The sequence below is a fragment of the Saccharomyces eubayanus genome, chromosome II, assembly GCF_001298625.1.
Source record: "Saccharomyces eubayanus strain FM1318 chromosome II, whole genome shotgun sequence".
NCBI lineage: Eukaryota > Fungi > Ascomycota > Saccharomycetes > Saccharomycetales > Saccharomycetaceae > Saccharomyces > Saccharomyces eubayanus.
The window spans coordinates 1,202,364-1,227,752 of record NC_030977.1 but is presented as its reverse complement, the minus strand read 5'-3'; the positions used below and the strand labels follow the sequence as shown (position 1 = coordinate 1,227,752).

The 25,389-nt window shown below is 38.2% G+C and overlaps 11 protein-coding genes and 1 non-coding gene across 12 annotated transcripts; 10 read left to right on the top strand and 2 right to left on the bottom strand.

The window, feature by feature from the left end:
• Positions 1 to 71: 71 nt before the first annotated feature.
• GIN4 (protein kinase GIN4) lies at positions 72 to 3,461 on the top strand (the record flags this gene model as incomplete). The annotated part of the gene is made up of 1 exon (XM_018363897.1): positions 72 to 3,461. The coding sequence occupies one exon, from the start codon at positions 72 to 74 to the stop codon at positions 3,459 to 3,461; it is 3,390 nt and encodes a 1,129-aa protein (XP_018224026.1).
• Positions 3,462 to 4,419: 958 nt separating this feature from the next.
• Positions 4,420 to 4,535, top strand: DI49_0669. The gene is made up of 2 exons: positions 4,420 to 4,458; positions 4,491 to 4,535. It is a non-coding gene; the product is annotated as a tRNA-Leu (tRNA).
• Positions 4,536 to 4,703: 168 nt separating this feature from the next.
• Positions 4,704 to 6,533, top strand: GMC1 (putative oxidoreductase; the record flags this gene model as incomplete). The annotated part of the gene is made up of 1 exon (XM_018363896.1): positions 4,704 to 6,533. One exon carries the CDS (start codon positions 4,704 to 4,706, stop codon positions 6,531 to 6,533), a length of 1,830 nt encoding a protein of 609 aa, XP_018224025.1.
• A 541-nt stretch (positions 6,534 to 7,074) lies between these two features.
• Positions 7,075 to 9,573, top strand: PSP1 (Psp1p; the record flags this gene model as incomplete). Its single annotated transcript, XM_018363895.1, has 1 exon — positions 7,075 to 9,573. The coding sequence occupies one exon, from the start codon at positions 7,075 to 7,077 to the stop codon at positions 9,571 to 9,573; it is 2,499 nt and encodes an 832-aa protein (XP_018224024.1).
• Positions 9,574 to 10,400: 827 nt separating this feature from the next.
• Positions 10,401 to 11,219, top strand: LPP1 (phosphatidate phosphatase LPP1; the record flags this gene model as incomplete). The annotated part of the gene is made up of 1 exon (XM_018363894.1): positions 10,401 to 11,219. The coding sequence occupies one exon, from the start codon at positions 10,401 to 10,403 to the stop codon at positions 11,217 to 11,219; it is 819 nt and encodes a 272-aa protein (XP_018224023.1).
• A 611-nt stretch (positions 11,220 to 11,830) lies between these two features.
• Positions 11,831 to 12,985, top strand: SAM2 (methionine adenosyltransferase SAM2; the record flags this gene model as incomplete). The annotated part of the gene is made up of 1 exon (XM_018363893.1): positions 11,831 to 12,985. One exon carries the CDS (start codon positions 11,831 to 11,833, stop codon positions 12,983 to 12,985), a length of 1,155 nt encoding a protein of 384 aa, XP_018224022.1.
• A 373-nt stretch (positions 12,986 to 13,358) lies between these two features.
• Positions 13,359 to 14,954, bottom strand: PLM2 (Plm2p; the record flags this gene model as incomplete). Its single annotated transcript, XM_018363892.1, has 1 exon — positions 13,359 to 14,954. One exon carries the CDS (start codon positions 14,952 to 14,954, stop codon positions 13,359 to 13,361), a length of 1,596 nt encoding a protein of 531 aa, XP_018224021.1.
• A 1,173-nt stretch (positions 14,955 to 16,127) lies between these two features.
• On the top strand, positions 16,128 to 16,202 carry RPL37B (60S ribosomal protein eL37 RPL37B; the record flags this gene model as incomplete). Its single annotated transcript, XM_018363891.1, has 1 exon — positions 16,128 to 16,202. The coding sequence occupies one exon, from the start codon at positions 16,128 to 16,130 to the stop codon at positions 16,200 to 16,202; it is 75 nt and encodes a 24-aa protein (XP_018224020.1).
• Positions 16,203 to 16,332: 130 nt separating this feature from the next.
• Positions 16,333 to 18,573, bottom strand: LCD1 (Lcd1p; the record flags this gene model as incomplete). Its single annotated transcript, XM_018363890.1, has 1 exon — positions 16,333 to 18,573. The coding sequence occupies one exon, from the start codon at positions 18,571 to 18,573 to the stop codon at positions 16,333 to 16,335; it is 2,241 nt and encodes a 746-aa protein (XP_018224019.1).
• A 974-nt stretch (positions 18,574 to 19,547) lies between these two features.
• SEC20 (Sec20p) lies at positions 19,548 to 20,705 on the top strand (the record flags this gene model as incomplete). The annotated part of the gene is made up of 1 exon (XM_018363889.1): positions 19,548 to 20,705. One exon carries the CDS (start codon positions 19,548 to 19,550, stop codon positions 20,703 to 20,705), a length of 1,158 nt encoding a protein of 385 aa, XP_018224018.1.
• Positions 20,706 to 21,085: 380 nt separating this feature from the next.
• Positions 21,086 to 22,825, top strand: ITR1 (myo-inositol transporter ITR1; the record flags this gene model as incomplete). Its single annotated transcript, XM_018363888.1, has 1 exon — positions 21,086 to 22,825. The coding sequence occupies one exon, from the start codon at positions 21,086 to 21,088 to the stop codon at positions 22,823 to 22,825; it is 1,740 nt and encodes a 579-aa protein (XP_018224017.1).
• A 327-nt stretch (positions 22,826 to 23,152) lies between these two features.
• On the top strand, positions 23,153 to 25,129 carry PUF6 (Puf6p; the record flags this gene model as incomplete). The annotated part of the gene is made up of 1 exon (XM_018363887.1): positions 23,153 to 25,129. The coding sequence occupies one exon, from the start codon at positions 23,153 to 23,155 to the stop codon at positions 25,127 to 25,129; it is 1,977 nt and encodes a 658-aa protein (XP_018224016.1).
• Positions 25,130 to 25,389: the final 260 nt, after the last annotated feature.

Below are 25,389 nucleotides of genomic sequence, written 5' to 3'. Positions count from 1 at the left end.
AACACGTGAAGAATAGTTGCCCACTTTCAATCAACAACGAAATCGCAGCATATTATTTTACATAACACTAAATGGCAGTCAATGGTAACAGCATCCAGGCCATAAAGGACAACACCATTGGTCCGTGGAAACTAGGTGAAACCTTGGGTCTAGGAAGCACTGGTAAAGTTCAACTAGCTCGTAATAAATCTACGGGCCAAGAGGCGGCAGTTAAAGTGATATCAAAGGCAGTATTCAATTCAGGTAATGTGAGTGGTACTTCCATCGTTGGTTCCACTACCCCAGACGCTTTGCCTTACGGGATAGAACGTGAAATAATCATTATGAAGTTGCTAAATCACCCAAATGTGCTGAGGCTGTATGATGTCTGGGAAACAAATACAGATTTGTATCTCGTACTCGAATACGCGGAAAAGGGTGAGTTATTCAACCTATTGGTCGAGAGAGGACCTCTGCCAGAAAATGAAGCTATTCGGTTCTTCAGGCAAATTATTATTGGCGTTTCATATTGTCATGCTCTAGGTATAGTCCATCGCGATTTGAAACCGGAAAATCTATTATTAGATCACAAATATAACATCAAGATTGCAGACTTTGGTATGGCAGCACTAGAGACAGAAGGGAAGCTATTAGAGACTTCGTGCGGATCTCCTCATTATGCTGCGCCTGAAATTGTATCCGGTATACCATATCARGGTTTCGCAAGTGATGTATGGTCATGTGGTGTGATCCTATTCGCTCTTCTTACCGGTAGGTTACCTTTTGATGAGGAAGACGGAAACATAAGAGCACTGCTGTTGAAAGTTCAAAAGGGTGAGTTCGAATTACCCTCTGACGATGAGATTTCCCGCGAAGCTCAGGATCTGATTAGTAAGATATTAACCGTTAACCCTGAAAGAAGAATCAAAGCTAGGGATATACTCAAACATCCATTACTGCAAAAATATCCAAGTATTAGGGACTCCAAAAGTATAAGAGACCTACCAAGAGAAGATACATACCTTACACCGTTATCAGAAAGCAACTCTTCTATTGATTCTAGCATCCTACAAAACTTAGTAATTTTATGGCACGGAAGAGACCCTGACGGAATTAGGGCAAAACTACAAGAACCTGGCGCGAATGCCGAAAAGACATTATATGCTCTACTGTATAGATTTAAATGCGATACTCAAAAAGAACTTATTAAACAACAGCAAATCAAAAAAAGGCAATCAATCAGTAGCGTATCTATTTCTCCTCCTAAGAGAACATCAACGACTCCGCAACGCAGAAGAAATAGAGAATCTATAATTAGCGTGTCATCTTCTCGTAAAAAGCCAATTTCCTTCAACAAATTCACTGCATCCAGTGCTTCATCTAGCAATTTGACTACTCCTGGCTCTTCTAAACGTCTTTCTAAAAACTTTTCCTCAAAGAAGAAATTATCTACAATTGTCAATCAATCTTCTCCAACTCCCTCATCACGTAATAAAAGGGCCTCAATAGCAAACGTTGATAAAAATCAAAAAAGGGCTTCCATTTTTTCCACTACAAAGAAGAATAAAAGAGCATCTAAATCCACAAGGAGAATGTCACTAATACCAAGCATGAAACGCGAATCAGTGACAACAAAATTAATGTCAACATACGCCAAGCTTGCAGAAGATGACGATTGGGAATATATTGAAAAAGAAACAAAGAGAACAAGTTCTAATTTTGCAACTTTGATAGACGAAATTTTTGAATATGAGAAATACGATCAAATAAGAAAGGAAAAGGAAGAGCTAGAACGTAAAGTGAAAGAAGCGAAAGCACGTGAAGAGCTAGAACGCAGAAAACGTAAACAGGAAGAGAAAGAACGTTCAAGAAAAATGCTAGAAAAAGAAGAACTGAAAAGAAAACAGGAGGAATTAAAGAAGCAGATTGAAATTGATATAAGTGATTTAGAACATGAGTTGATCAACCACAAAGAAGAAAAATTTGAAGGGAACATCAGATCGATTTCTGCTCCGATGGAAAATGAAGAAAATAACATTAATCATTTGGAGGCTGATATTGATAACATTCTTCGTCGCCGTAATTTTTCTTTACAAACACGTCCTGTATCAAGACTTGATCCTGGTATAATATTCTCGAGTCCAATTGAACCCGAGGATCCGGTGGAACCAAAGAAAGCTGAAAATGAAAGACTTACAACAGAAAAGAAAATTCTCGAAACTATTAGGAGATCGAAATTCCTGGGTTCCTCATTTAATATCGATAAAGAATTAAAACTGTCCCAAATGGAGTATCCAAATACGGCTGCCTCACAAAGATTATCGGAAGAGAGGATAGTGTCTGACCCTGATGGTAAATACGAACCTTTGGTTCTTCCGAAAGATGCAAAGGGTGTAGCTCACTTGAAGGATAATACCGCGCCAACTACAGCAGAACTTCTGTCTAATGGTGAATTGAGAAAAATATCCGATATTAGAGTACCACAGTTTACTAGAAAATCAAGACATTTTAGCGAGTCTAACAAAAGGCTCTCTGTTTTGTCAATGTACTCCACAAAGGAATCGTTTACAAATTTAGTTGATATTCTAAAAAACGGTAACCTCGATGTTAACCCACAACAAAATCAAAGAGTGCCAACACCAAGAAGTGCAGATGATTCAGAATTTCTTTTTGAAACTGTCAATGAAGAGGCTGAATGTACCGGAAATAGCTCAAACGATGAAAGGTTATATGATATGGGTGATTCTTGTGTCAAAGACAAGAACACTTTAAAGCTAAATTTTGCCGATCGTTTCAATGGATCCAACAATGAAAAGGAAAACAACAACTTGCATCTTCCAACCCTGCCTCCATTAAACGGGGAAGACGGGGCAAATAAGCAGGGGGAGGAGAAGAAGGAGAAGGAAGAACTTCATGAGCAAGCGAAGGTTAAGTCAATGATACCTGAATCAGATTCTTCGTCGCATGCTGAAAAAGAACAAAACGAGAAAGAAGATCAACAAAGAGATGGAAAAGATTTAGAACCACCATTGAATAAGACCGTACAAAAGACAAGAGAAAAGAACAATGGTACACAGGCCAAAAATCAATCGACGGACCTAAAACCAAACAAGAATGCGAGTGGAAGTGGCTCTTTTTTCAGAAAATTTTCAAAATCTTCTACTTCGGAAAAATCAATAGAGTTATACGCTAAAGTTTCAGCAAAACAATTATTCATTGGTTTAGAGAAATTGCTACGTGGTTGGAATCAATATGGGTTGAAGAATGTCAAATCCAATCCAAACAATTTAACATTAACAGGCAAACTATCAAGCGAAAATATGTTTTCTTTACGTTCGACACTATTTGAGGTTAGTATTTATCCAAAGGGTAAGGTGAGTGTTGTGGATTTCAAGAAAATTTCTGGTTCATTCAAATCTGTTAAAAAATTGGTCAAGGAAGTTGAAAACGTACTAAATAAAGAAGGCGTACTTCAAAAATAGTATTCTAAGAACGTCTTATTTTTAGTCGTTGAATTTTCTATGTTTTTTTGGTTTGGTCTTCTCATTTCTTTGTTATATTATTTTGCTTATATTATTGTTGCTTTTTTTTTCCCTCCTTGTTAATTTTTAAATAACAGTTACTTACTGGAGGTATTGGACTCTATGTATTATATATATTTATCGTAAATTATCATGATAATTATCTTTATGTGCATGTTTTTATGTTTTAGGGGTTGGAAATAGCTAAGTAGTTGCTATTTCTTGCTACTAAGTATACTGTAAAAAATGTCGCAATAATGGCACTTATTTCTTAGATATGCTCTCCGTTAAATATGTGCCGTTCCCATTCACAAGTTCTTTCTTTGTTGTTAGGACTACGGGGTTATTGAACTTTTATTCAGTTAATATTTAGTGTTTCTTTATGATTTTTTAATTGCTGGTGATGTTCAGACTACCTGGGGCTGCTGAGGGGATGCGTTCGCGAGTACCTATATATTAGAACCATTCTAATAACCATTCAAATTGTATGATGATCTTTGGGATTCCATTATTTCTTAATGTTATAATATTACGTATATAGATTATACTAGAGATTCTCCGTATGGATTTAGGAATCCACAGAAAGGAATCAATAATTCTGCATAATATTATAAATGATTCTGTTCCTCTTTTTATATGTTGTCATTCATTGATCCTATTACAATATCAATCCTTGCGCTTCAGCTTCCATTAATTTCGAYGACACTTTGAATCTTAACTTACTGGTCTTGTAGTTTATGTCATCTTTTAACACCGTATATATTAGTAATAGATGGACAATAGTTGAATCTTGTTCCAACGGTTCCAACACTCCAACATTGCCATCAAATTTTACAAGTAGATAATTACTTCCTTGGGATTGTTTAATGAAAACATTCCAGCATTACCCATTCAAAATAATCTACTTCAACTAATAAGTGGTTGTTTGGCCGAGCGGTCTAAGGCGCCTGATTCAAGAAAAACATCTTGACCGCAGTTAACTGTGGGAATACTCAGGTATCGTAAGATGCAAGAGTTCGAATCTCTTAGCAACCATTATTTTTTACTGATGCCGTTTCTTGTTCCCTACATTCTTTTTTCGGGGTCTGTCAAATGATGCAGTTCTACAATAATGTACCCATATTAAATTTGAAAATGGCATGTCTTGGGCGGTTAAAGCAAGTTAGTGAATAACATAAAAAGCTTTCAAAGAACCTGCTTGGAATGAAGAACAATCATCCAAATATGTTTCGATTATTGATATTAGTATTGGCACTGGCAAGATTTATAAAGGCCACTGAAGGAGGTAGAACACATGTTATAGAATTTAACGTGGCTAGCAAGTATACACCTGATAAAAGAAGAATCATCTCTATAAACGGCCACAATGGTACATTTGGACCGGAAATTCGGGTTAAAGCTGGAGATACGCTTAATCTGAAACTGGTCAATTGGATATGTTCAGAACAAGAAGCTGGCCAAGAGGATGCTATCTGGAGACATTACTGTTCTACCGCTTTACATTTCCACGGGGTTGTACCCCTGCGGAACGAATATGATGGGATTCCTGACTTAACACAGCCTACCATTGGCTACGGGGAGAGTTACTGGTATAACTTTACCATCGATAAATCAACTTGTGGTACTTTTTGGTACCATTCACATTCATCGGTGCAATACGGCGATGGATTGAGGGGCGCGATGATAATTGAATGCGACGAATATGATAGCCATGTAGTGAAGGCTGTAAGTTCTGTAAATAAAGCTGGGCCATTACCTAATGGTATGCTCGAGATGAACAGGCAGATAAACCGTAAAGAATTTGCAAAACATGAAGTGCAAGAAGAAATTATAACTATGAGTGATTGGTACACGGATTGGAATCTGAACATTTTAAAAAATAGAGTTATGTCGCTTAGTGGAGGCACGGATCCCAAACTCAGTGGCTCGCTAATAAATGGGAAATCTTCTAACAATGAAGCCATCAAATTGGGGGTAGATGCCAAGTATTTGTTATTGAGGATCATAAACTCTGGAATGTCCGGTACTCAAGTTTTCCATCTTGATGAACACCAATTGATAATATTAGAAACTGACGGTATTCTGATTAATCCGTTTGTTGTAGAAACGTTGACTTTGGCGGTTGGACAAAGATATACAATTTTAGTGAGACTAAAGGAAGACTTGAATCCCATTCGTATGGTTAACGGTTGTAATAAGATGATGGGCTATGTAACCAAACAGTGGTGGTTTTACAGGGATAGCGCTCATCTGGATCCGTCACAGAGCTCCGGTGACGTTTCCATCAAGAATTTGCCCGGTTTTACCAAAACAGAATTATATCGCGATTTGGAACCAACAGAACAAGAGAGTAAAAAGTTGGGTTTCGAGTCTGAATCTAGTGGGTTTTTTGATTTTGACTATGAATATTACAAAGACGAAGAGACGAAACAAAAGTATGGAACTGGTATGTACAAAGTAAACGGTCGAACCTTTAATGAATATATTAAAGAGCCGGTAAACTTACCCGAAATCAACGAGACATATGACGTGATAATCAATTCTATTGACCATATGAGACATCCATGGCATATGCATGGTCATCATTTCCAAGTAATTTCTCTCGGATCTGGGGGTGAGGGGCCGCTTCACAAACAAGTGCAAGAAGGTAAGGCATGGGACCAGTACCAGAACGACTTGCGTCATTGGGCCCAAACAGGAAAGGCACCGATGGTAAGAGATAGCATCAACATCGCCGGAAACTCTTACGCGGTGTTAAGAATTAAGACAGAACTGCCAGGTAAATGGCTTTTACATTGTCACGTAGACTGGCATATGATGAAGGGTCTCGGCATTGTCTTTGAAGTGCCAGAATTGACGGGTGATGGTGCCAAACTCGCAACCACACTTCCATTGTCATTCCCAACCAAGGAACCGAGCCCCTCTGCTGTTGTTCAACACATGCCAGATCACCCAAACAAGACCAAGGTAATTGCCGTTTATATCCTAATTATGTGTGCAGTTGATGGCGCCTTTTACTGGCTGCTCATGTAATTGAACCGAACACCCTTCCATTGTCCCCTCATTGCTTTTTTTTTTCGTTCTTTCTTTCCACAGCCGTTCACAACGCCGCAAAAAGAAAACCCGCAAAGCTGAATGGAAAAAGTATCGGCTAGCTTTCCATTGGGTCAACCACTGCGTCCGAGTGGGAAAATGAATATTTTTGGCTGCCTTAGGCTATATTGAATTTGGACGTAGCAATTTTTTTGGAGACAAATCCTTCCCCTAATCGTTTTGAATACCACTACGGACCCGTGTTTCAGTTAAAGGAACAAAACAAAAATAATAAAGGATAAGGAGAAGGATTTACGGATAATCGAGAGTTAATTTTCCAGTCTTCTTTATTATTGACACTCAGAAGATAGAGAAAGCACAGGTTCGAGCGTTCTCTGGTTTATTAAACAGAAATATAGAAAGAGCAGCCTTTTTCAAAAGAACAAACAAACAGCTATAAACGAAAACAGGCGATCCAAGAGAATAAATTAGAATAGGCGGATTATATAATAAAGTGTTTTATACTAATTGGTCACGAATAATGGACCTCCCAACTATCAATAGTACAACAAGCATTTCCGACAATGTGGATTTGAAAAACTACTATGACGACTTACTGTTCAAAAACAACAGTGGTAAATCGCTATCAGACTTACCCCGTAAACTGAATGGTAATTCCGATAACTCAAGCAATGGTGCTGTTGATCCGCTCGCTGGTTTGAACACCTTAAGAAATTCAATAAAGAGTAGTGGAAATGGTATGGAAAGTAGAAGAACTTTTGACGATATTGATTTTATGAATAGGTTTTCCTATCCGCAACAGCAACCACACCAACATCAACAACAGCCACACCAACAACAGCCACCGTTCTCTCACCCAAACGGGTTCATTCAAGAACAGCCTTCCAGCACACTAACTTCTTTTCAAATGTCTTCTTCTAATTCAGAGCCAATGTCAACACCACCTGTTTCATCCAATAATAATCACATGGGTCCTACTCAAATGGGCACCTATCAAGCTCAGCAACAGCTGTTTCCACAATTTAACGGAAATTCATTTCGTCCAAATGGAAATGAATTACTGGATAATGGAAGGGATTTAGACTACATGCGCTTACTGAATAAAGGAAACCTAAATTTTATTTCAAACAACGGTAACAACTTTGCTGCCCCATCTCATAGTGCCGGTAACCCATCCGATGTTAACAACCAACATCAATCACAATTCAACTGGCAGCAATCGTCTCATCCAGAATCTACCGTTAGGAGATCATCCTATATATCGGATACACTAATAAATCATCAAATGCCTGGGCTTCAACAAAAGCAAGCACCACCATCGCAGCAGCAGCAACCTCAAGGTTTTAATCCCTTTAATAACAGATTTGGCTATGATAACTTGAATTCTACTCGTTTGAATCCAAAAGGTGTGCCCGATTTTGGAAATGGTGTACCACCCCTTTATTCCTACGATAATGATGCTAATACCAGCAACAACGGCGCTAACAATCACAACATGATTCCAAGCCAACAATACCGGCGGAACACGCAGCCTGTGGCAGGCTTCAATCCAGCCCCCTCTAGCTTTCAACAACAATCAAGAAAGTCGAACTTAGCTAACCCTCTAAATGGGGAACGCATAGACGATATTCAACTTGTTCAGTTACAAAGGAGCAGTTCTGGCCCTTCTTCAACGAACTCGCATAATCTTGAAAACGATAACTCCAACGAAGAAAAGGTTTCATTGGACAATGGCTTAGTTTTGATTAAGGGTAAACATTTAACCTCTTCCAAGACTTTACACGATTTATATAGTGACTGTGGTAGTGGTTATTTTGCTGGTTCTGCAGTTTTTGAATTCACGGATAATATGAAGAAAATGTTAAAGTTACACGATTCTAATGAAAGTCACGGCAACAAAAACATGAGCTCAATCGATGAAGAAGGTAGTACTCATGAATCTATATTGGGCTTTTTGGACGTTTTAAGAGGTTGTAACTTGAATTATATCAATGATCCAGAATCAAATAATGGTACTGTTTCCAATAACGGTAAAAACAGAAGAAAGGGGTCTTTTACAACAGATTTGACATCTAGAAATAATAATAGCTCTTTCCTACCATATACACCATTAGTGTTGGTTGCATTGAAGAATGGGAAACTAGAGTTACTATCAACTCCACAAGCCACCAATTTGCTAATGAAAAGAGGTGATTTAGTTATCATTGATGGTGATCGTGGGAGAGATTTAGTTTTGGTTGTTGAGCCATGTGTGGATTTGAATTTGGCGTTGTTCATAAACTTCCTCAAGAAGAAAATTCACTTTGACTCTCTAATTACAAGTGAATCTCAACACTATCGTAACGAAGAGTTTATTCAAATGCTGATTGATTCAAAAAGGGGCCAAAAGAAAAAGTTAAACCCCAAATTGTATGATGTGGTTGAATTAACTGAATTGATTATTCCTTCTAAGCAAGTCTTACGGTTTGCCACTCCGTGGGAAGTAACTACTAATCTACACAATAAATTTGAAGACGAATTAAAGGCTCTACATATTGCTCAAACAAAATTACAAGCTTTGAATGATAATTCTAAATCTCAAAATACAAATGATGGCGCTCCTAACAGTTTTCCAAATTCCGCAAACTACTCTAAGCCGAAATTGAATATTAAGATTCTAAATGCAGAATTTCAATTTGATAGAAAGAAATTAACATTCTACTATGTTTGTGAAGAAAGAAATGATTTCAGGGACTTAATAAAGGAGCTATTCAAATATTATAAGACAAGAATCTGGCTATGTGCTATCCCAAACAATTTATCGATCGATTCTAAGTATTACGATAATCAACAAAAAGAACTGAAGTTGTATCAAGACATAGTAAAAAATTATAATACCGAAGATCTAATGAATGTAAATGACTTCTCTCAAATTAGGTCAAATAATAGAATTAACTTTGCGCCTCCGCTTAATGAAATCCAACTCGATAATTTTCAAGTTGCTGTTTATAAAGAATTGGTTCATGAATTGTTTCACTAGGTGATCCTTTAGTCCGCCCCCTGTTGTAACCATAAAAACTCTCTAGACATAAAAGACAACTATTCTTCCATTTCTGTTTACTGTTGTTTATTGATTTTATTTTTTATTTGTTGTTTCTGTTCGTTGTTTATCTCTTTTCCTTTCGATTTACTTTGTTATGAATCTTTGTTATTGTCATTATGTTAACATTACCTTATATTTTTACTTTTTGACTAATATAGGTGTTGTACAGGAGCAGAATATGATCAAATATCCGATGCTATTGCTATTATTTGATAAAATGAATTTCAAACGTCTTTTCTATCATGAATTTTATTAACTAAAGGAAATCTGGAAATTAAAAGGCTAGAACCTAATAACCCCCCCACCCCCCTTTTTTGTCCATATTCGTTAATCTACACTTTTAAGTTTAAGATTTATTGCTGGCAGCCTTTTACTATAGTCTTCATTCTTTTTTACCTCTGTTTTACATTACTCTGTTTTACCTTTTAGCAACTGCTCCTAACTTTTTTGTTCCCAGGCTTTATATAAAAATACTAAAAAATAATAGAACAAGTCAATCTTTATAAATTTATGTGTTCAAACATGGTATATCCGTGGTTACTCTTAAACTCGTTCAAATTTTCTTTCATACGAACTCTCGATTTTAGCTATTGCTATACGCGTCAGCCAGCTTCTTTTTTCTCTTTGAGCTGCCACGTGAATTTGTAAATGTATAGACTTTAAGGGAACGAGAAAAAAGCCATTATTGAAAAGAAACTTCAATGCTTTCAAGAGTCATAACTACTAAGTCTGCATAAAAGGAAAGCCGTCACAAAATACCGACAATGGTCAGGATGGATGAGAAACATAAGGAATACTTCAGGCTGTACTACTTTCAGTATATGATAACGGGCCTCTGTACGATATTATTCCTCTATTCAGAGATATCTTTGGTTCCTAGAGGCCAAAATATCCAATTCAGTCTTGATGACCCCACTATCTCAAAGCGCTATGTGACTAACGAACTAGTGGGCCCATTGGGCTGCTTGATTTTGAGTGTCGGGCTTAGTAATTTAGTTGTTTTTTGGAGCTGTATGTTCGACAAGGATCAATTAAAAAAGAATAAAGTAACGTGGCTCAGGGAGAGGCCAGACGGCATCTCAAAGGATTTCCACTTCATGCACACTAGTCTATTGTGCTTGATGTTGATAATAAGCATCAATGCTGCCGTAACGGGTGCCTTAAAATTGATTATAGGGAATCTGAGGCCCGATTTTGTTGATAGATGTATGCCTGACCTTCAAAAAATAAGCGATTCAGACTCTTCTGTTTTTGGGTTGGATATTTGCAAACAAACAAACAAATGGGTTCTCTACGAAGGGTTGAAAAGCACGCCGAGTGGACATTCAAGTTTTATAGTATCTACCATGGGCTTTACGTATCTTTGGCAAAAGGCGTTTACCACCCGCACCACAAGAAGTTACATTTGGTGCCCACTACTGGCGCTAGTAGTTATGGTTTCAAGAGTTGTTGACCACAGACATCACTGGTACGATGTTGTGTCTGGCGCTGTACTAGCATTTATAGTAATTTATGGTTGCTGGAAATGGACATTCGTCAGTGCGGCGAAAAGAGACATTCTTCCTTCACCAGTGAGTTTGTAGCTTAAACGTCTTTGTTGGCCGCTTTGTTGAACTTATTGTTGCCTATCAGACAGGCCGCAAGCTAAGAAAAGACGCCCGGTGGTCAAACATTGACTGAGTAATGTCAAAAGGCCAAGACCAGATGCCTTTTTACCACTACCTAATGTAAAACTGAAAAGTGCAGAAGCAAACCGTATTTCTTTATATATAACCAAAATCAAAACATTATGCATTACTTATCTGATCGAAAGCATATGAATATCTTAACATCTTCACATGTGGTTCATTTGGTACTTATTGAAGCAACTTGTTGTGTCGCTGACCACGTGACCTAAAACTGTGGCGTAATTCCGCCGATGAGTCCACGCCAGAAAAGTGAGCGAGGCCAAATTACCGATGAAATTTTAGAATAACTCTTGTAAACGACATCAATATTCATATGCAAGCAAATCTTAAATTTCTGGTAGTCATCTGTTGTCTTGGGGCGTATAAGAAGGAGGCACGATCTGGGTTTCTTGTAAAGTCTTTTGGAATATCTTACCTCTGCTTAATATTTCTCGTTAGAAAGCGATTCTAAAAACTTCATAGTTGCCACTATATCAAATATCTAAATAATATACACACATACAACCATGTCTAAAAGCAAAACCTTTTTATTTACTTCTGAGTCCGTTGGTGAAGGTCACCCAGACAAGATTTGTGACCAAGTCTCCGATGCTGTCTTGGATGCTTGTTTGGAACAAGATCCATACTCTAAGGTCGCTTGTGAAACTGCTGCCAAGACTGGTATGATTATGGTTTTTGGTGAAATTACCACTAAGGCTAAGTTGGACTACCAACAAATTGTCAGAGACACCATCAAGAAGATTGGTTACGATGATTCTGCCAAGGGTTTCGATTACAAGACTTGTAATGTTTTGGTTGCTATTGAACAGCAATCTCCAGATATTGCTCAAGGTTTACATTATGAACAGAACTTGGAGGATTTAGGTGCCGGTGACCAAGGTATCATGTTTGGTTACGCTACTGATGAAACTCCAGAAGGTTTACCATTGACCATTCTATTGGCCCACAAATTGAATATGGCTATGGCTGACGCTAGAAGAGACGGTTCCATTCCATGGTTGAGACCAGACACAAAGACCCAGGTCACAGTTGAATACGAAGACGACAATGGTAGATGGGTTCCAAAGAGAATAGATACCGTTGTTATCTCTGCTCAACATGCTGATGAAATTTCCACCGCTGATTTGAGAACTCAACTACAAACAGACATCGTCGAAAAGGTCATTCCTAAAGACATGTTAGACGAAAACACGAAGTACTTCATCCAACCCTCCGGTAGATTCGTTATCGGTGGCCCTCAAGGTGATGCTGGTTTGACTGGTAGAAAGATCATTGTCGATGCCTACGGTGGTGCTTCGTCCGTCGGTGGTGGTGCCTTCTCCGGTAAGGATTACTCCAAGGTCGATCGTTCTGCTGCTTATGCCGCTAGATGGGTTGCTAAATCTTTAGTTGCCGCTGGTTTGTGTAAGAGAGTTCAAGTTCAATTTTCTTATGCTATCGGTATCGCTGAACCATTGTCCTTGCATGTGGACACCTATGGTACAGCTACTAAATCTGATGATGAAATCATTGCTATCATTAAGAAGAATTTCGACTTGAGACCAGGTGTCTTAGTGAAAGAATTGGATTTGGCTAGACCAATTTACTTGCCAACTGCTTCTTATGGTCATTTCACCAACCAAGAATATTCCTGGGAAAAGCCAAAGAAATTGGACATTTAATTACTTCTGTGATAAACGTTCTTTTTGATTTTTATTAATTCTTTCCATCTCATTCTTTTCACCGGGCAAACCTTTTCAGGAGACGCCTTATCGTTTGATTCGCTCAACTCGAGTCATGTAATTATTAGAAAATGATACACTTAAAAAAAAGTTCTAAACATTCTTAACCTTTACGAAAAAAAAATTTAGGCATAGTAATCTATAGTATGTAGACAACGTATTAACTTCCTTCAACGGAATATATAAAAAATTTAAACTCATGTTTTCGAAAACTTTACTGGCTTGCCTGATGATTTTCGCAAATCTTGCATGCCGCCCTATGTGGCTATATCATTAGGCTATATAAAAATATGAACTGAGCGTCTTTACAAATTCATTTCGTTGGCTTTTTCCAAAAATACTGTTTATGCTTCTTCCTGCATGTTCTTAATCGACTACTGCCTTTCAATGAATTATACAAGATCTTTCTCTCATCGTTATCATCATTTTCAATGTCATAGTAATACTCATCTTCTAACTCATTACCAGAGGCATCTTTCCCTGCACGTATGATGATACCAATACAGCCAATAGTATCCAGTACTTCTTTTAATTCACTTCTGCTCAACTGTGAAGTGATTGAATTGATGTTCTGTAAGTCGGATAACGGAGTTTGTTGGAGATTAGAAAAAGCAAGATGATTGCATAATACATGAACAAAGTCGTCCCTGTGAATTCCTCTTTTCGCAAGCAATTGAAAAATTTCGGAATGATTATTTATTAATGTCTTTTGACGTTTACATGAAGGAGATTCGTCAGTAATTTTTGAAAGTGGCTCGGTGAATCTTGTTTCGACCGCAAAATTATCTGAAAGACGGTGATTTGCGCCTTCGTTAGTATTTCCATTGCTACTACGAGAATTTGGTGGTTCCGTAACCTTATCTTTAGGAAGCGGCGTCTCCTGAACAGTATTGTTTTTTATAGAAGTTAGTTTCCGCTTGAGCTTCTTTGGGGTACATGGCTGTTGAATAACGAAAGATGACTGTGGTGTTGTTTTATGGGTTATGGGGGACCTCTTCATAAAGGCTGGTGATTCGGAAAGTGACGGTTTGGAGATCAATTCTGTACAAGGCGAATGCGCAACGGGGATGAGTTTCATCGAAGGAGTCTTTGCTGGCCGAGGAAAATCGTCACTATTTGCTGATAATAAACACAGTTCATCTTCCGTTTCTGTTGAATTTTCCTCGTTAAAATCGTTGTTGCAATTTTCAAGATAATGTTGTACTTCTTTCAAGCATAGACAGACTGTAGCGCCAGTAAAGTTTATTAGAGTTCCTTCGATATACGGGAACGACACAGCTTCACCTTTCACTAAGGCAAAACTGCTGACGTCGTTGTTTTTCTGGAGAGACTTTGTAAGTGTTTCATTTGAATTCTGTAAATTCGCAGGCACTTCCATCATTAGTTTGTAAAAATTCCTTGTTGGAAAGGGTTTTAGCAAGTGCAAGTCCATGGAGCATGGGAAAAGGACAGATAACCCATTAGTGCCGTTGCACTCCAATTTTATTTCGTTTCTACCAGTGACATATGAAATGAACGCATGTTGCCTAGATATATTTTTCCTGCATGGCAAAATGACATTACAAACTGATTTCTTTCTACCAATTGCCAAACGAGAAGGATCTGTGGGATCTAACTCAACCTTGATAAATTTTGCACTACGGTTCATTTTTTTTGAAGGAGATAACAAAGTGCAAGTAGACTTGGACTCCTCTATATTTGAAGTTCGGTTCTTCACCGGCGACGACAATCTTCCAATACTAGAAGACGGATCTGGAGTAGGGTACTCTTCTACATCGGAGTCTGGGTGATTGAACCGTTTTCTTCCAAGAGTTAATACTGAAGATTTTCCAAAGACACTTAGCTCTTTTTGGGGGCTTTGTAATGGCTTATCGGCAACAGGCGACGATGGTGGGAACAGATGTGACATGATCGAGCTTCTTCAAATTTTGTCACGCTACTTCCAAAAGAATTTGACGGTATAATATATTAAAAGTACCGAGTAAAAATAGTAACAAAAAAGAACAACGTCTATATATGCTTTTCGTTGCTAATAGCAATAAAGGCGGTGAAATTAAGGAGGCGAAATTAAGCTTTCACTGAGTGAGGCAGTAATAAACTTTTATTTGCTCGAGGTGGCATCTCTATATTTACCAAATGTTTTTAATGAAAACAAACGCGAAAAAAAATAAAAATAATATCGCGTTTCTATTATTGTTGCCTGTTTACAAACACCTGTACATATCTGTAGATTAAACTCCGTACATTTCTTTAACCTTGGTCAATTTCTTCTTTTTTTTAGTTACTCCGTACACCACAATTATTATTTTTGAAAAACTTTATGGAGATTTCCAAGGAAGATGAGGTTGGGAACAAGGCTGGAATAGTGCCCATAGGTAATTATAGAAAACGGTGATGGTAGAGTATTATTTTATTCGGATAGTATACAAAGAGGTAAACGAATATATAAGTAAAGATGGGTAGTATGTACAGGAATGATTAACTAACAGAGGCAACTTTCAATTACAACTGGTCCAATTTTGAAGAATGCAGGAAAAGAACGATCAAATAAAGAAAATTTTCCCTTTACATACATCGACGAGAATAGAGACTAGAAGATTACGCCAAGTACCTTTTACAGCTACGTCTAAGGAAGCCTAATAGAGTCCTACCTATGCCACTCTAAGAACTAAACGAAAAGAAACTAATTAGAAAAAAATAAAAGAAAATAAAGAGAGCAGCCGAAAATACTGTCCGTTGAGCAAAACATGGTACGGCAAGTTTGTGTATATCATTTTAAAAAGCTCTGCGCATACCTCAGACCATTCGCGATACAATTGATTGTTGAATCTAGATAAGAAACTATGAAATTCCAATTTTACTAACGAGAAATAACTTTTATGTTTTTGCTTTTTAAATAGAGGGTACTCCTTCATTCGGTAAGCGTCATAACAAGACTCACGTTTTGTGTAACAGATGTGGTCGTCGTTCTTTCCATGTTCAAAAGAAGACCTGTTCCTCTTGTGGTTACCCAGCTGCTAAGACTAGATCTCACAACTGGGCTGCTAAGGCTAAGAGAAGACACACTACTGGTACCGGTAGAATGAGATATTTGAAGCATGTCTCTAGAAGATTCAAGAACGGTTTCCAAACTGGTTCTGCCAAGTCTTCCGCTTAAATTCAATATTTTCTATAAATTTTTGTTCTTTCCTAAAACGAAAAATAATATAAATTATATATAGTTAATATTAAGCATTATAAGGTTTCCATAAATTATTGACATTCTCATTTTCGCTTTTATCATGATCTCACAATCCCATTGAAATATACAATGAATCGGCTTCTTCTAGTGTAGTTAAGTCGAATGATTTTGATTCTAGAATACTTCTTGCCATTTCTTGAAATTTTTCATCGTATTTCACTTGCATTATTCTTGCAGTCCTCTTATTTAACTCCGTCATCAACTCTTCTTCGATATATCCTGGAAGTTCTTCAAAAGCATCTTCATAATAAGAGACTTGGTCTTTTATATTTAGATCATGCAAACTGTCTACAAGATGTCGATGATCTTTCATCTCTCTTTCGTTTGTTGTCACATTTTCCGTTTGGCATACGAGAAATCTCCATAATGACATGACTAGTTGACTTTCTACTTGCTTAATTTGTTCTTCACGTAGTTGTTCAAAATGGTCTTTCCATAGCGTATAAATTATTGTCAATGCATGTTCAATAAGGTGGCACCGAAGATCCAAATTGGGCGAGTCTTGTCCTACATACCTTTCTACCATTAGTGCTTGTTCCCTCGATAAAAACTCAGATGAACAGATGAGCATTTCTCCATTTATTATGCTTGTATCGTCTCCATATATCATTAATAGATTCTCAAAAATATTCAACACTTCGTCCTTTAATTTCAGAAGCCATTTTTCTAACTTATATTTTATTAGGGGCGCAGTCAGGTTGTCTTTATCAGACACTATGTCTTCTTTAGAAATTACTCTCGGTATACTTTGCAACCGGTCGTCATAGATCAGATTTGATATTAGCCCCCCCAATTCATTACCACCAATATTTCTAACCAATCCAAAGAAGTCATGAAATTTAGACATATGGAGAACAGTAGTATCGGCGTTTTCATTATACACATCGCCGCTCTTAATTTCTCTTTCCAAGAGGGAATATAATTTTGTAATACAATCTCTCCACCAAACGCTGCTCACTAAAGATTTCAGGTTTGAAGGATTTTCCATGTTTAAAATGATATTTGAAATAATATTAAGTACTTCCACTGTATTAAATATCACATTTATCATTGGCTTGTATGAAATGGTTAATGCTAATTTGTAGACAAACTCGAATGAATTTAGTACGTTTTCATCGAAAAATTCCATATAGGTTTGTTTAGGGTGTGATTGTAACACTCTTATAGTAGTCTCTAACAGATCAAAGGAATATGAAATAATCAAAAAGTCTATTAGCTCATACTGGAAGATTTGAGGCTCTACATTCAAATTCATGTTCGATTCGTGAAATGGTGTTTTCAATACATGTTGATAGATCTTTATTAGATCGCATATAAAAAGGAACAAATCCTTTAACGCCAAATTATGTGTAGCACTCGGACGGAATTGGATAATTTGGTGCATCAGCGCAACTAAAAATGGGACAGCCAATTTTGACTCACTCGGATGAAATGATATTTCCTTGATCAGCACGGCTATGTCTTCTAGTAAAGTATCTATAAATCTGTCCAGTGTCAAAGTCTTTTTACATCGTAAAAGCAAAGAGACTATTGATTTCCCTATAGGTGCGCCCTTAGAGATGACAAAATTTTTAAATTCAAATTGATCAATCTGTTCAAGTTTTAATCTGTTGAGTATTTCTATTGTTCCCAAGTTTGTACCTATTATTTGATGAATCAATAGTGATTCTAGAAATAAACTTGTTTCATCGGGGATGATCCTGTTGGGGTTTAGGGGAACTATGCATTTTTTTTGTAAAATGTCGTTAATTTTACGTCTTTTTAACTGTGGGGATTGATTCTTTGCTTCTATTGTAACTGATGATGAATCTGGTGTCATAGTGTTTGTAGGTGCAGACGATGTCGTTGGTGGTGCGTTTAAGGCTGAGGAGTCCTTTTTAGGTTTCCCTCTTGCTTCCATTTGTAAAAACTTTTTCTCATCTTCTAATTTCTGTAATTCTTGTTTTAGTTTGGCCAACTCTTGTAGATGCTTAGCTTGCAATTCATTGACTTTGATAACTTGAGTGTTTTTCTCTTTTTCTCTTTCATTCTTTAAAAAGTTGATTTTATCACGAAGCATGCTTGCTTCACCTTGAGCTTTATTTAGTTGATTTACCAACACATGATCATTATCGCTCTTTTTATTCGATGTGGTTGTTGGTGTTTCCCCAATGACAGGTAGTTGCGTTTGTAGTGCTATTGATGACGACGGCACTTGGGTGAATCTTGGAGGTCTTGTGCCTAATTCTAAGAGAATGTCGTCATCATCATCATCTGAGGAAAATTCATCGGAGACTCCTTCTTTCATGGCTTCAATCGTTTGGAGACTATGCGGGTCATTCGATTATATGTTCTTGATTCGTTGTGTGTATTGATTTCCCTCAAAAAATCGATGGGACCCTCGGAATTCCAAGGCGAAAAGACAACTGACTCGCTATAGAGACAAAGAGGCAGAAAAGAGAACCTTTGCACTTACACGTGTACTATCAGAAGGAGGGTCTCCCCCGGTTGTTGCAGTCTACCTGTTAGAACCCATTTTAGTTTTACTCTTGAATTTTATGCAGCAATTTTAAATAAAATATAAAAAATGAATGAGAAGGTTATGCACCTAAAAGTAAAAATGAAAATGCAAGCCCGGGAATAAAACGTTCAAATATTGCTCAATGAACATCCCGACAACCATGTTTTCAGGGGAACGTTTTTTGCTTATGTCTAATACAATACATGTGAACATCCCGGCTTATCATAAGATGCTAACAATTTGCAGTACAAGAGCAGTAATTTTTTCCTTAAAAAAACGTAAAGCAAAACTGGATGCTAGCCATGCATAATGCGTTATTAAAATAATACTTTTAACAGGTTGGTTTTGCGTCTAGAATGTCTACGTATAAAAACTAAAGAAAGAAGAGCTGATCAACGCATTTAATGTTGCTAGCGCCGTGCACGACAATTCTAAAAATTATGTACATGCTTAAAAAAACAGGGCCGAAAAGACCTCGACTGGCAACTATGTCAAAATATACTGAACCTTGAACTCCAAAGATAACCCAGTTCAGTTCGAAGTTAGGCCAAGCACGCTCCTTCACCAGGTATCGTTCAACCTTTATCAATGCCCGTAGTGAAGATGTGTCCGGGTAAAGAAAACGCCCGCTAAAGGAAAACATACGTAGTTAAAGAAAACTAAAACGCCAACAGAAATAAGCAGTGTAGAGATGCTGAGTAAATAGGTGTATTGCGTGGGCTGAAAAAACCAAAGCAACGGAGTTATAAGTAGTCTTTCCTATGACATTTCTAGAAAACTTAGCGGTTTTACAGAATGCGCTACTTGACCATTTGCAAAAGTTGAGCACGATCTCCCGCAAAAAGGCATTCGGAGAAGGTAAACTATATTACAAGGGCGGTATTGCGCTTGATGACGGCAATGACGGTGAAGAAGAAGAAGAAGAAGTTGAGTTTGGCGCTTTGCTGGGCACAATAGCGAGCAAACTACTTGATTTCGAGTCGATACTGAGATGCAGTATTGTTGAGATGACGTACACATATCCAGGATTGAAACTTCAGTGGGAGAAAAGTTCCAGATACGACCAATGCGATAAATTGAACATTGTGAAGCTAGACAAACAGATGGTTGCGGAATTGTATGCCCAGTTGATGGAAGAGCTCGATTCTGTATTACAATTCATYGATTGGTTTTACTGCTACCGCCTTAAGGTCAAAGAGATCCTACGACAACACCATAGACGCGACCTTGCCTGGAATGACGAGGAAAGGGACCAGGCCATAAGGTCACATGCTGTGGATTACGAGAAGATGCATCAGGGGAGCGACCGCGAAGCGTCGTCGTTGACAACTCCAGCGTCCATGTCAATGGAAAATGCAAGCACGAAGGATAAACTCTTGAGCAAGACAAAATTACTGACCAACAACCTCGTGAGAGGCAATCAAATTCTACAGTCGGGTATTTTACAAAGCGACCTAAACCTGGACGAGCTGAGAGCCCAAACGCACTCACTGATGCAAGTCGACGACAAGTACACCCAGTTTGAAACCGTTTTCAAGAAAACGGCAGACTTGGTCAAAGTCTTGGAAAATGCCTCCCACCAGGAGAAGCGAGACGTATACCTGTCACTCGGCTTTCTCGTGTGCTGCGTCTCCTGGGTTCTCTGGCGTCGTATTTTCAAGCTGCCCGTGAAAGTCGGCCTATGGCTGCTGTTCAAGTTTTTCAAGGGTATACTGATGACCTTAGGCCTAGTGAAGGGCTACACGGCCTCCTCTTCGTCACCGCAGGTCCCCAGTCTCGTACTGAACGCGCCATTTCTTGCCACTACGTCTTCCACGTCCACGCTTGTGGAACCATCAGCGTCTGAACCAGTTGTCAGCAACATCCAACGAGCTGTCGATGAAGCCATGGATAGAATTATCTCCCACGACGAGCTGTGAAGCTCCTCTGCTCTATATGTAACGTAATAACCGCGTATAATTAGATTACCCACCCAGTCGTCTCCGGTTTTTTTTTTTCAATTTTCACATGTGCCGGGAATAACTTCCCCCCCACCCGCTGCGCGAAATGCGGCTTTCTTCTGGCATGTGAAAAATGCTCGACAAGCTCAACGCACTGTGGCGGATGGAAAAGGTACAAATAAGAGCGTAAGTGTGGTCCAGAAAGACCCTTAACTAAAGGTTTTATTGATTGTGGGGGCTCTTTCTTGGTGTTTAATTTTTTGTTCCAATAGAGCACTTACATCCGCTACTTTACTAAGAGCTCGCTGCCCTCGTGTTACTCATACTTCGTATTTTCTTTGTCTGCAATTGCTGCTACAATGGGAATCCATATACCGTATATCACGTCCAAGGCATCGCCGTCGAATGACAGTGATGGCGACAGTGTGGTGCTCAGCAACGACCACGAATCGCCTATGAAGTCAGTTAAACTGACGTCCGAGACGCATGAAATACAAAGAGCGCCCGCTAGCGACGAGGAAGACCGGATCCAGATCAAGCCTGTGAATGACGAGGACGATACCTCAGTCATGATTACGTTCAACCAGTCCATTTCACCCTTTATTATCATACTGACATTTGTCGCGTCCATATCCGGATTTCTGTTCGGTTACGACACAGGTTATATATCCAGTGCTCTTATCTCGATCGGCACCGATTTGGACAACAAGGTGCTGACTTATGGTGAGAAAGAAATTATCACCGCGGCAACATCTTTGGGGGCTCTAATAACGAGTATTTTTGCCGGTACTGCGGCTGACATATATGGTAGAAAGCGCTGTCTGATGGGTTCTAATCTTATGTTTGTCATCGGGGCGGTCGTACAAGTCTCTGCACACACTTTTTGGCAGATGGCCATTGGTAGACTTGTCATGGGGTTCGGTGTTGGTATCGGCTCCTTGATCTCGCCGCTTTTCATCAGTGAAATCGCTCCCAAGATGATCAGGGGGAGACTGACCGTTATCAACTCTTTGTGGTTAACCGGTGGTCAACTGGTCGCTTATGGTTGCGGTGCTGGCTTGAACTACGTCAACAACGGTTGGAGAATACTTGTCGGGTTGTCTCTGGTTCCTACTGCCGTGCAGTTTACATGCCTGTGCTTTTTGCCAGACACCCCAAGATACTACGTCATGAAGGGCGATTTGAAGAAAGCCTCTGAGGTCTTACGGAGAAGTTACACCGATACTTCGGAAGAAATCATTGATCGGAAAGTGGAGGAGCTCGTCAAATTGAACCATTCCATTCCTGGTAAAAACGTTCCAGAAAGAGTTTGGAATACTATCAAGGAGTTGCACACAGTACCATCTAACCTTAGAGCCCTCGTCATTGGTTGTGGGCTGCAGGCAATCCAACAATTTACTGGTTGGAACTCGCTGATGTATTTCTCCGGTACCATTTTTGAAACGGTCGGTTTCAAAAACTCCTCCGCAGTTTCCATTATTGTTTCCGGTACTAACTTCATTTTCACTTTGGTTGCCTTTTTCTGCATCGATAAAATCGGCCGTAGAACCATTCTGCTAATCGGCCTGCCAGGCATGACGATGGCTTTGGTCGTATGCGCCATTGCATTCCATTACCTAGGTATCAGTTTCGATGGCACTAGCGCAGTTGTTGCCTCAGGATTTTCCTCCTGGGGTATTGTAATTATTATCTTCATTATTGTGTTTGCTGCATTCTATGCCCTTGGTATCGGTACTGTTCCATGGCAACAATCAGAATTGTTTCCTCAAAACGTTAGAGGCGTCGGGACTTCGTATGCGACCGCTACAAACTGGGCTGGTTCTCTAGTTATTGCGTCTACGTTTTTAACTATGTTACAGAACATTACTCCAGCAGGTACCTTTGCCTTTTTCGCCGGACTTTCATGCTTATCAGTAGTTTTCTGTTATTTCTGTTATCCAGAATTATCAGGCCTGGAACTAGAAGAAGTACAAACTATTCTGAAAGATGGGTTCAACATCAAAGCATCGAAGGCATTGGCCAAGAAGAGAAAACAACAAGTTGTCAGAGTTCAGCAATTGAAATATGAACCAACTGAAGAAGTTATAGAAGATATATAATCGAACCTTCAATGAAGCTAAGAGAACAAATCAAGTAAATATTCAATTATATAAAGAAGAAAATAACATAAAAAAAATAAAAAATATTACTAAACTAACAAAAAAAAAATAGGCAACAATATCCAGTTTAAATAGGTATTTGTATAGTATATAGTCATATCTGCTAACCCGGCCTTGAACGCCTTTTTTTTTTTATTATGAAAAAATACTGAAAATTTTTTTCCTAAGATGAGATGAGATGCCCAGTTAAAATATTTCGAAATTGGAATTTTTTTAATTCTAGGTAGTTGTGATATAACCCAATCAGTAGTAATAAATTAACTAGCAATGGCACCAGTAACTAAGAAAACAAACGGAAAACGTTCCGCTAGAGGAGTCAGTCAATCAGATAAAAAATCGACCAAAAAGCCTAGAATTTCTATCGATTCCTCCGATGAAGAATTGGAACTAGCCAAAAACGAAGATGCTGAACTATCTTCATCAGATGAAGATGACCTAGATGATCTGGACAAGGGTAAACCAGAAGGAGAGAAAAAGGAGGAAGACAAAGAGGCCGATGACCTAGATATCTCCGATGATGATGAAGATGAAGATGAAGAAAAGGAAGGGAAAAGTAAAAGTGAAGGAGGTGAAGGTGGTAACCATACTGAACAAAGAAAACTGCTAAAGGAAAGAAAAATGCAAAGAAGATCTGGTACTCAAGTGCAACAAATTAAATCTGTCTGGGAAAGATTGCGTGTGAAAACTCCACCTTTACCAAAGCAAATTCGTGAGAAATTGTCCAACGAAATCTGGGAATTATCCAAGGACTGTATCAGTGATCTTGTCCTAAAGCATGATGCTTCTCGTATTGTTCAAACCTTAGTCAAATATTCTTCCAAAGAACGTCGTGAGCAAATCGTTGATTCTCTAAAGGGTAAGTTCTATGTTCTAGCCACATCTGCATACGGTAAATACTTATTGGTCAAATTACTACATTACGGTTCCAGAACCTCAAGACAAGCCATCATAAACGAGTTGCATGGTTCACTAAGAAAATTAATGAGACATCGTGAAGGTGCCTATGTTGTGGAAGATTTATTCGTTCTTTATGCCACACACGAACAGAAACAACAAATGATCAAAGAGTTCTGGGGCTCTGAATATGCTGTTTTCAGAGAAACTCACAAAGACTTGACCATTCAGAAAGTTTGTGAAAGTAGTGTTGAAAAGAGAAATATCATTGCTAGAAACTTGATAGGTACTATTACCGCTTCAGTTGACAAAGGTTCTACTGGTTTCCAAATTCTACATGCCGCTATGAGAGAATACGTGAAAATCGCTAACGAAAAAGAAATTTCTGAAATGATTGAACTACTTCATGAACAGTTTGCTGAATTGGTCCATACCCCAGAAGGTTCTGATGTTGCCTGTACTTTGATGGCTAAAGCTAATGCCAAGGAAAGAAAATTGATTTTAAAGACTTTGAAAAACCATGGTGAAAAACTGATTAAAAACGAACATGGTAATATTGTTTTCATTACAATTTTAAATTGTGTCGACGATACTGTTTTAGTATTCAAGAGCTTCAGTCCTACTGTTAAGGATCACTTACAGGAATTCATAATCGACAAATTCGGTAGAAGACCATGGTTGTACATACTGTTAGGTTTGGACGGTAAATATTTCTCCCCTATTGTTAAGAATGAATTATTAAGATACATTGAATTATCCGAAGCCACTTCTAAGAAAGATCCTTTACAAAGAAGACACGAACTTTTATCCAAGTTCGCCCCCATGTTTTTGAGTACCATATCAAAGAACTATGCTGAGATTTTAACAGAGAACCTGGGCTGTCAATTTGTTGCAGAAGTTTTGATTAACGATGAGTTATACGCACAATTGAATGAAAAGGACCAACAAAAATACCAAACTGTTTTAGACAACATCTTAACTACCTTTAAGGGTGACATAACTGAAGAAACACACCCAATACATAGAGCTTTCTCTACTAGATTATTGAAGGCTTTAATTCAAGGCGGTAAATGGAATAACAAGGAAAGAAAGGTTGAACCTTTGAAGAATGTTCAAGGCTTAGGTGTTCCATTCGCCTACAAATTATATGATGAAATCATCGATTCCTCCAACTTGTTGGAATGGATTAACAACGCTGATAGCTCATTTACAATTGTTGCCCTATACGAAACTTTGAAAGATCAAAAGGAAGGAAAACAATTTTTGAAGGACTTGAAAGAGGTTCAAAGTAAAATAACCTCTGATGAAAACAACAAAGGCTCTCATCTTTTGGTTAAACTTTTGAAATAGATTTCCGGTCATAGAATTTTACACAATAAATGATATATAAACATATGTACAATAACGATAAAACTCTTAAAATCTTTAAATATATATACCTGAGTAACTCCTAACATCGCATATTATTTGTTGAAGATAGAGTTCCGATGAGAAAAAAAAGGTAGTTTAATTTATGTTAATGTGAGGGCTTTCTTTCAAGACACATCATCGCCTACAATAAGCCAAAACCAACATTGCAATCAGACCAAATAGGAGCTCCTCTTGGTGAC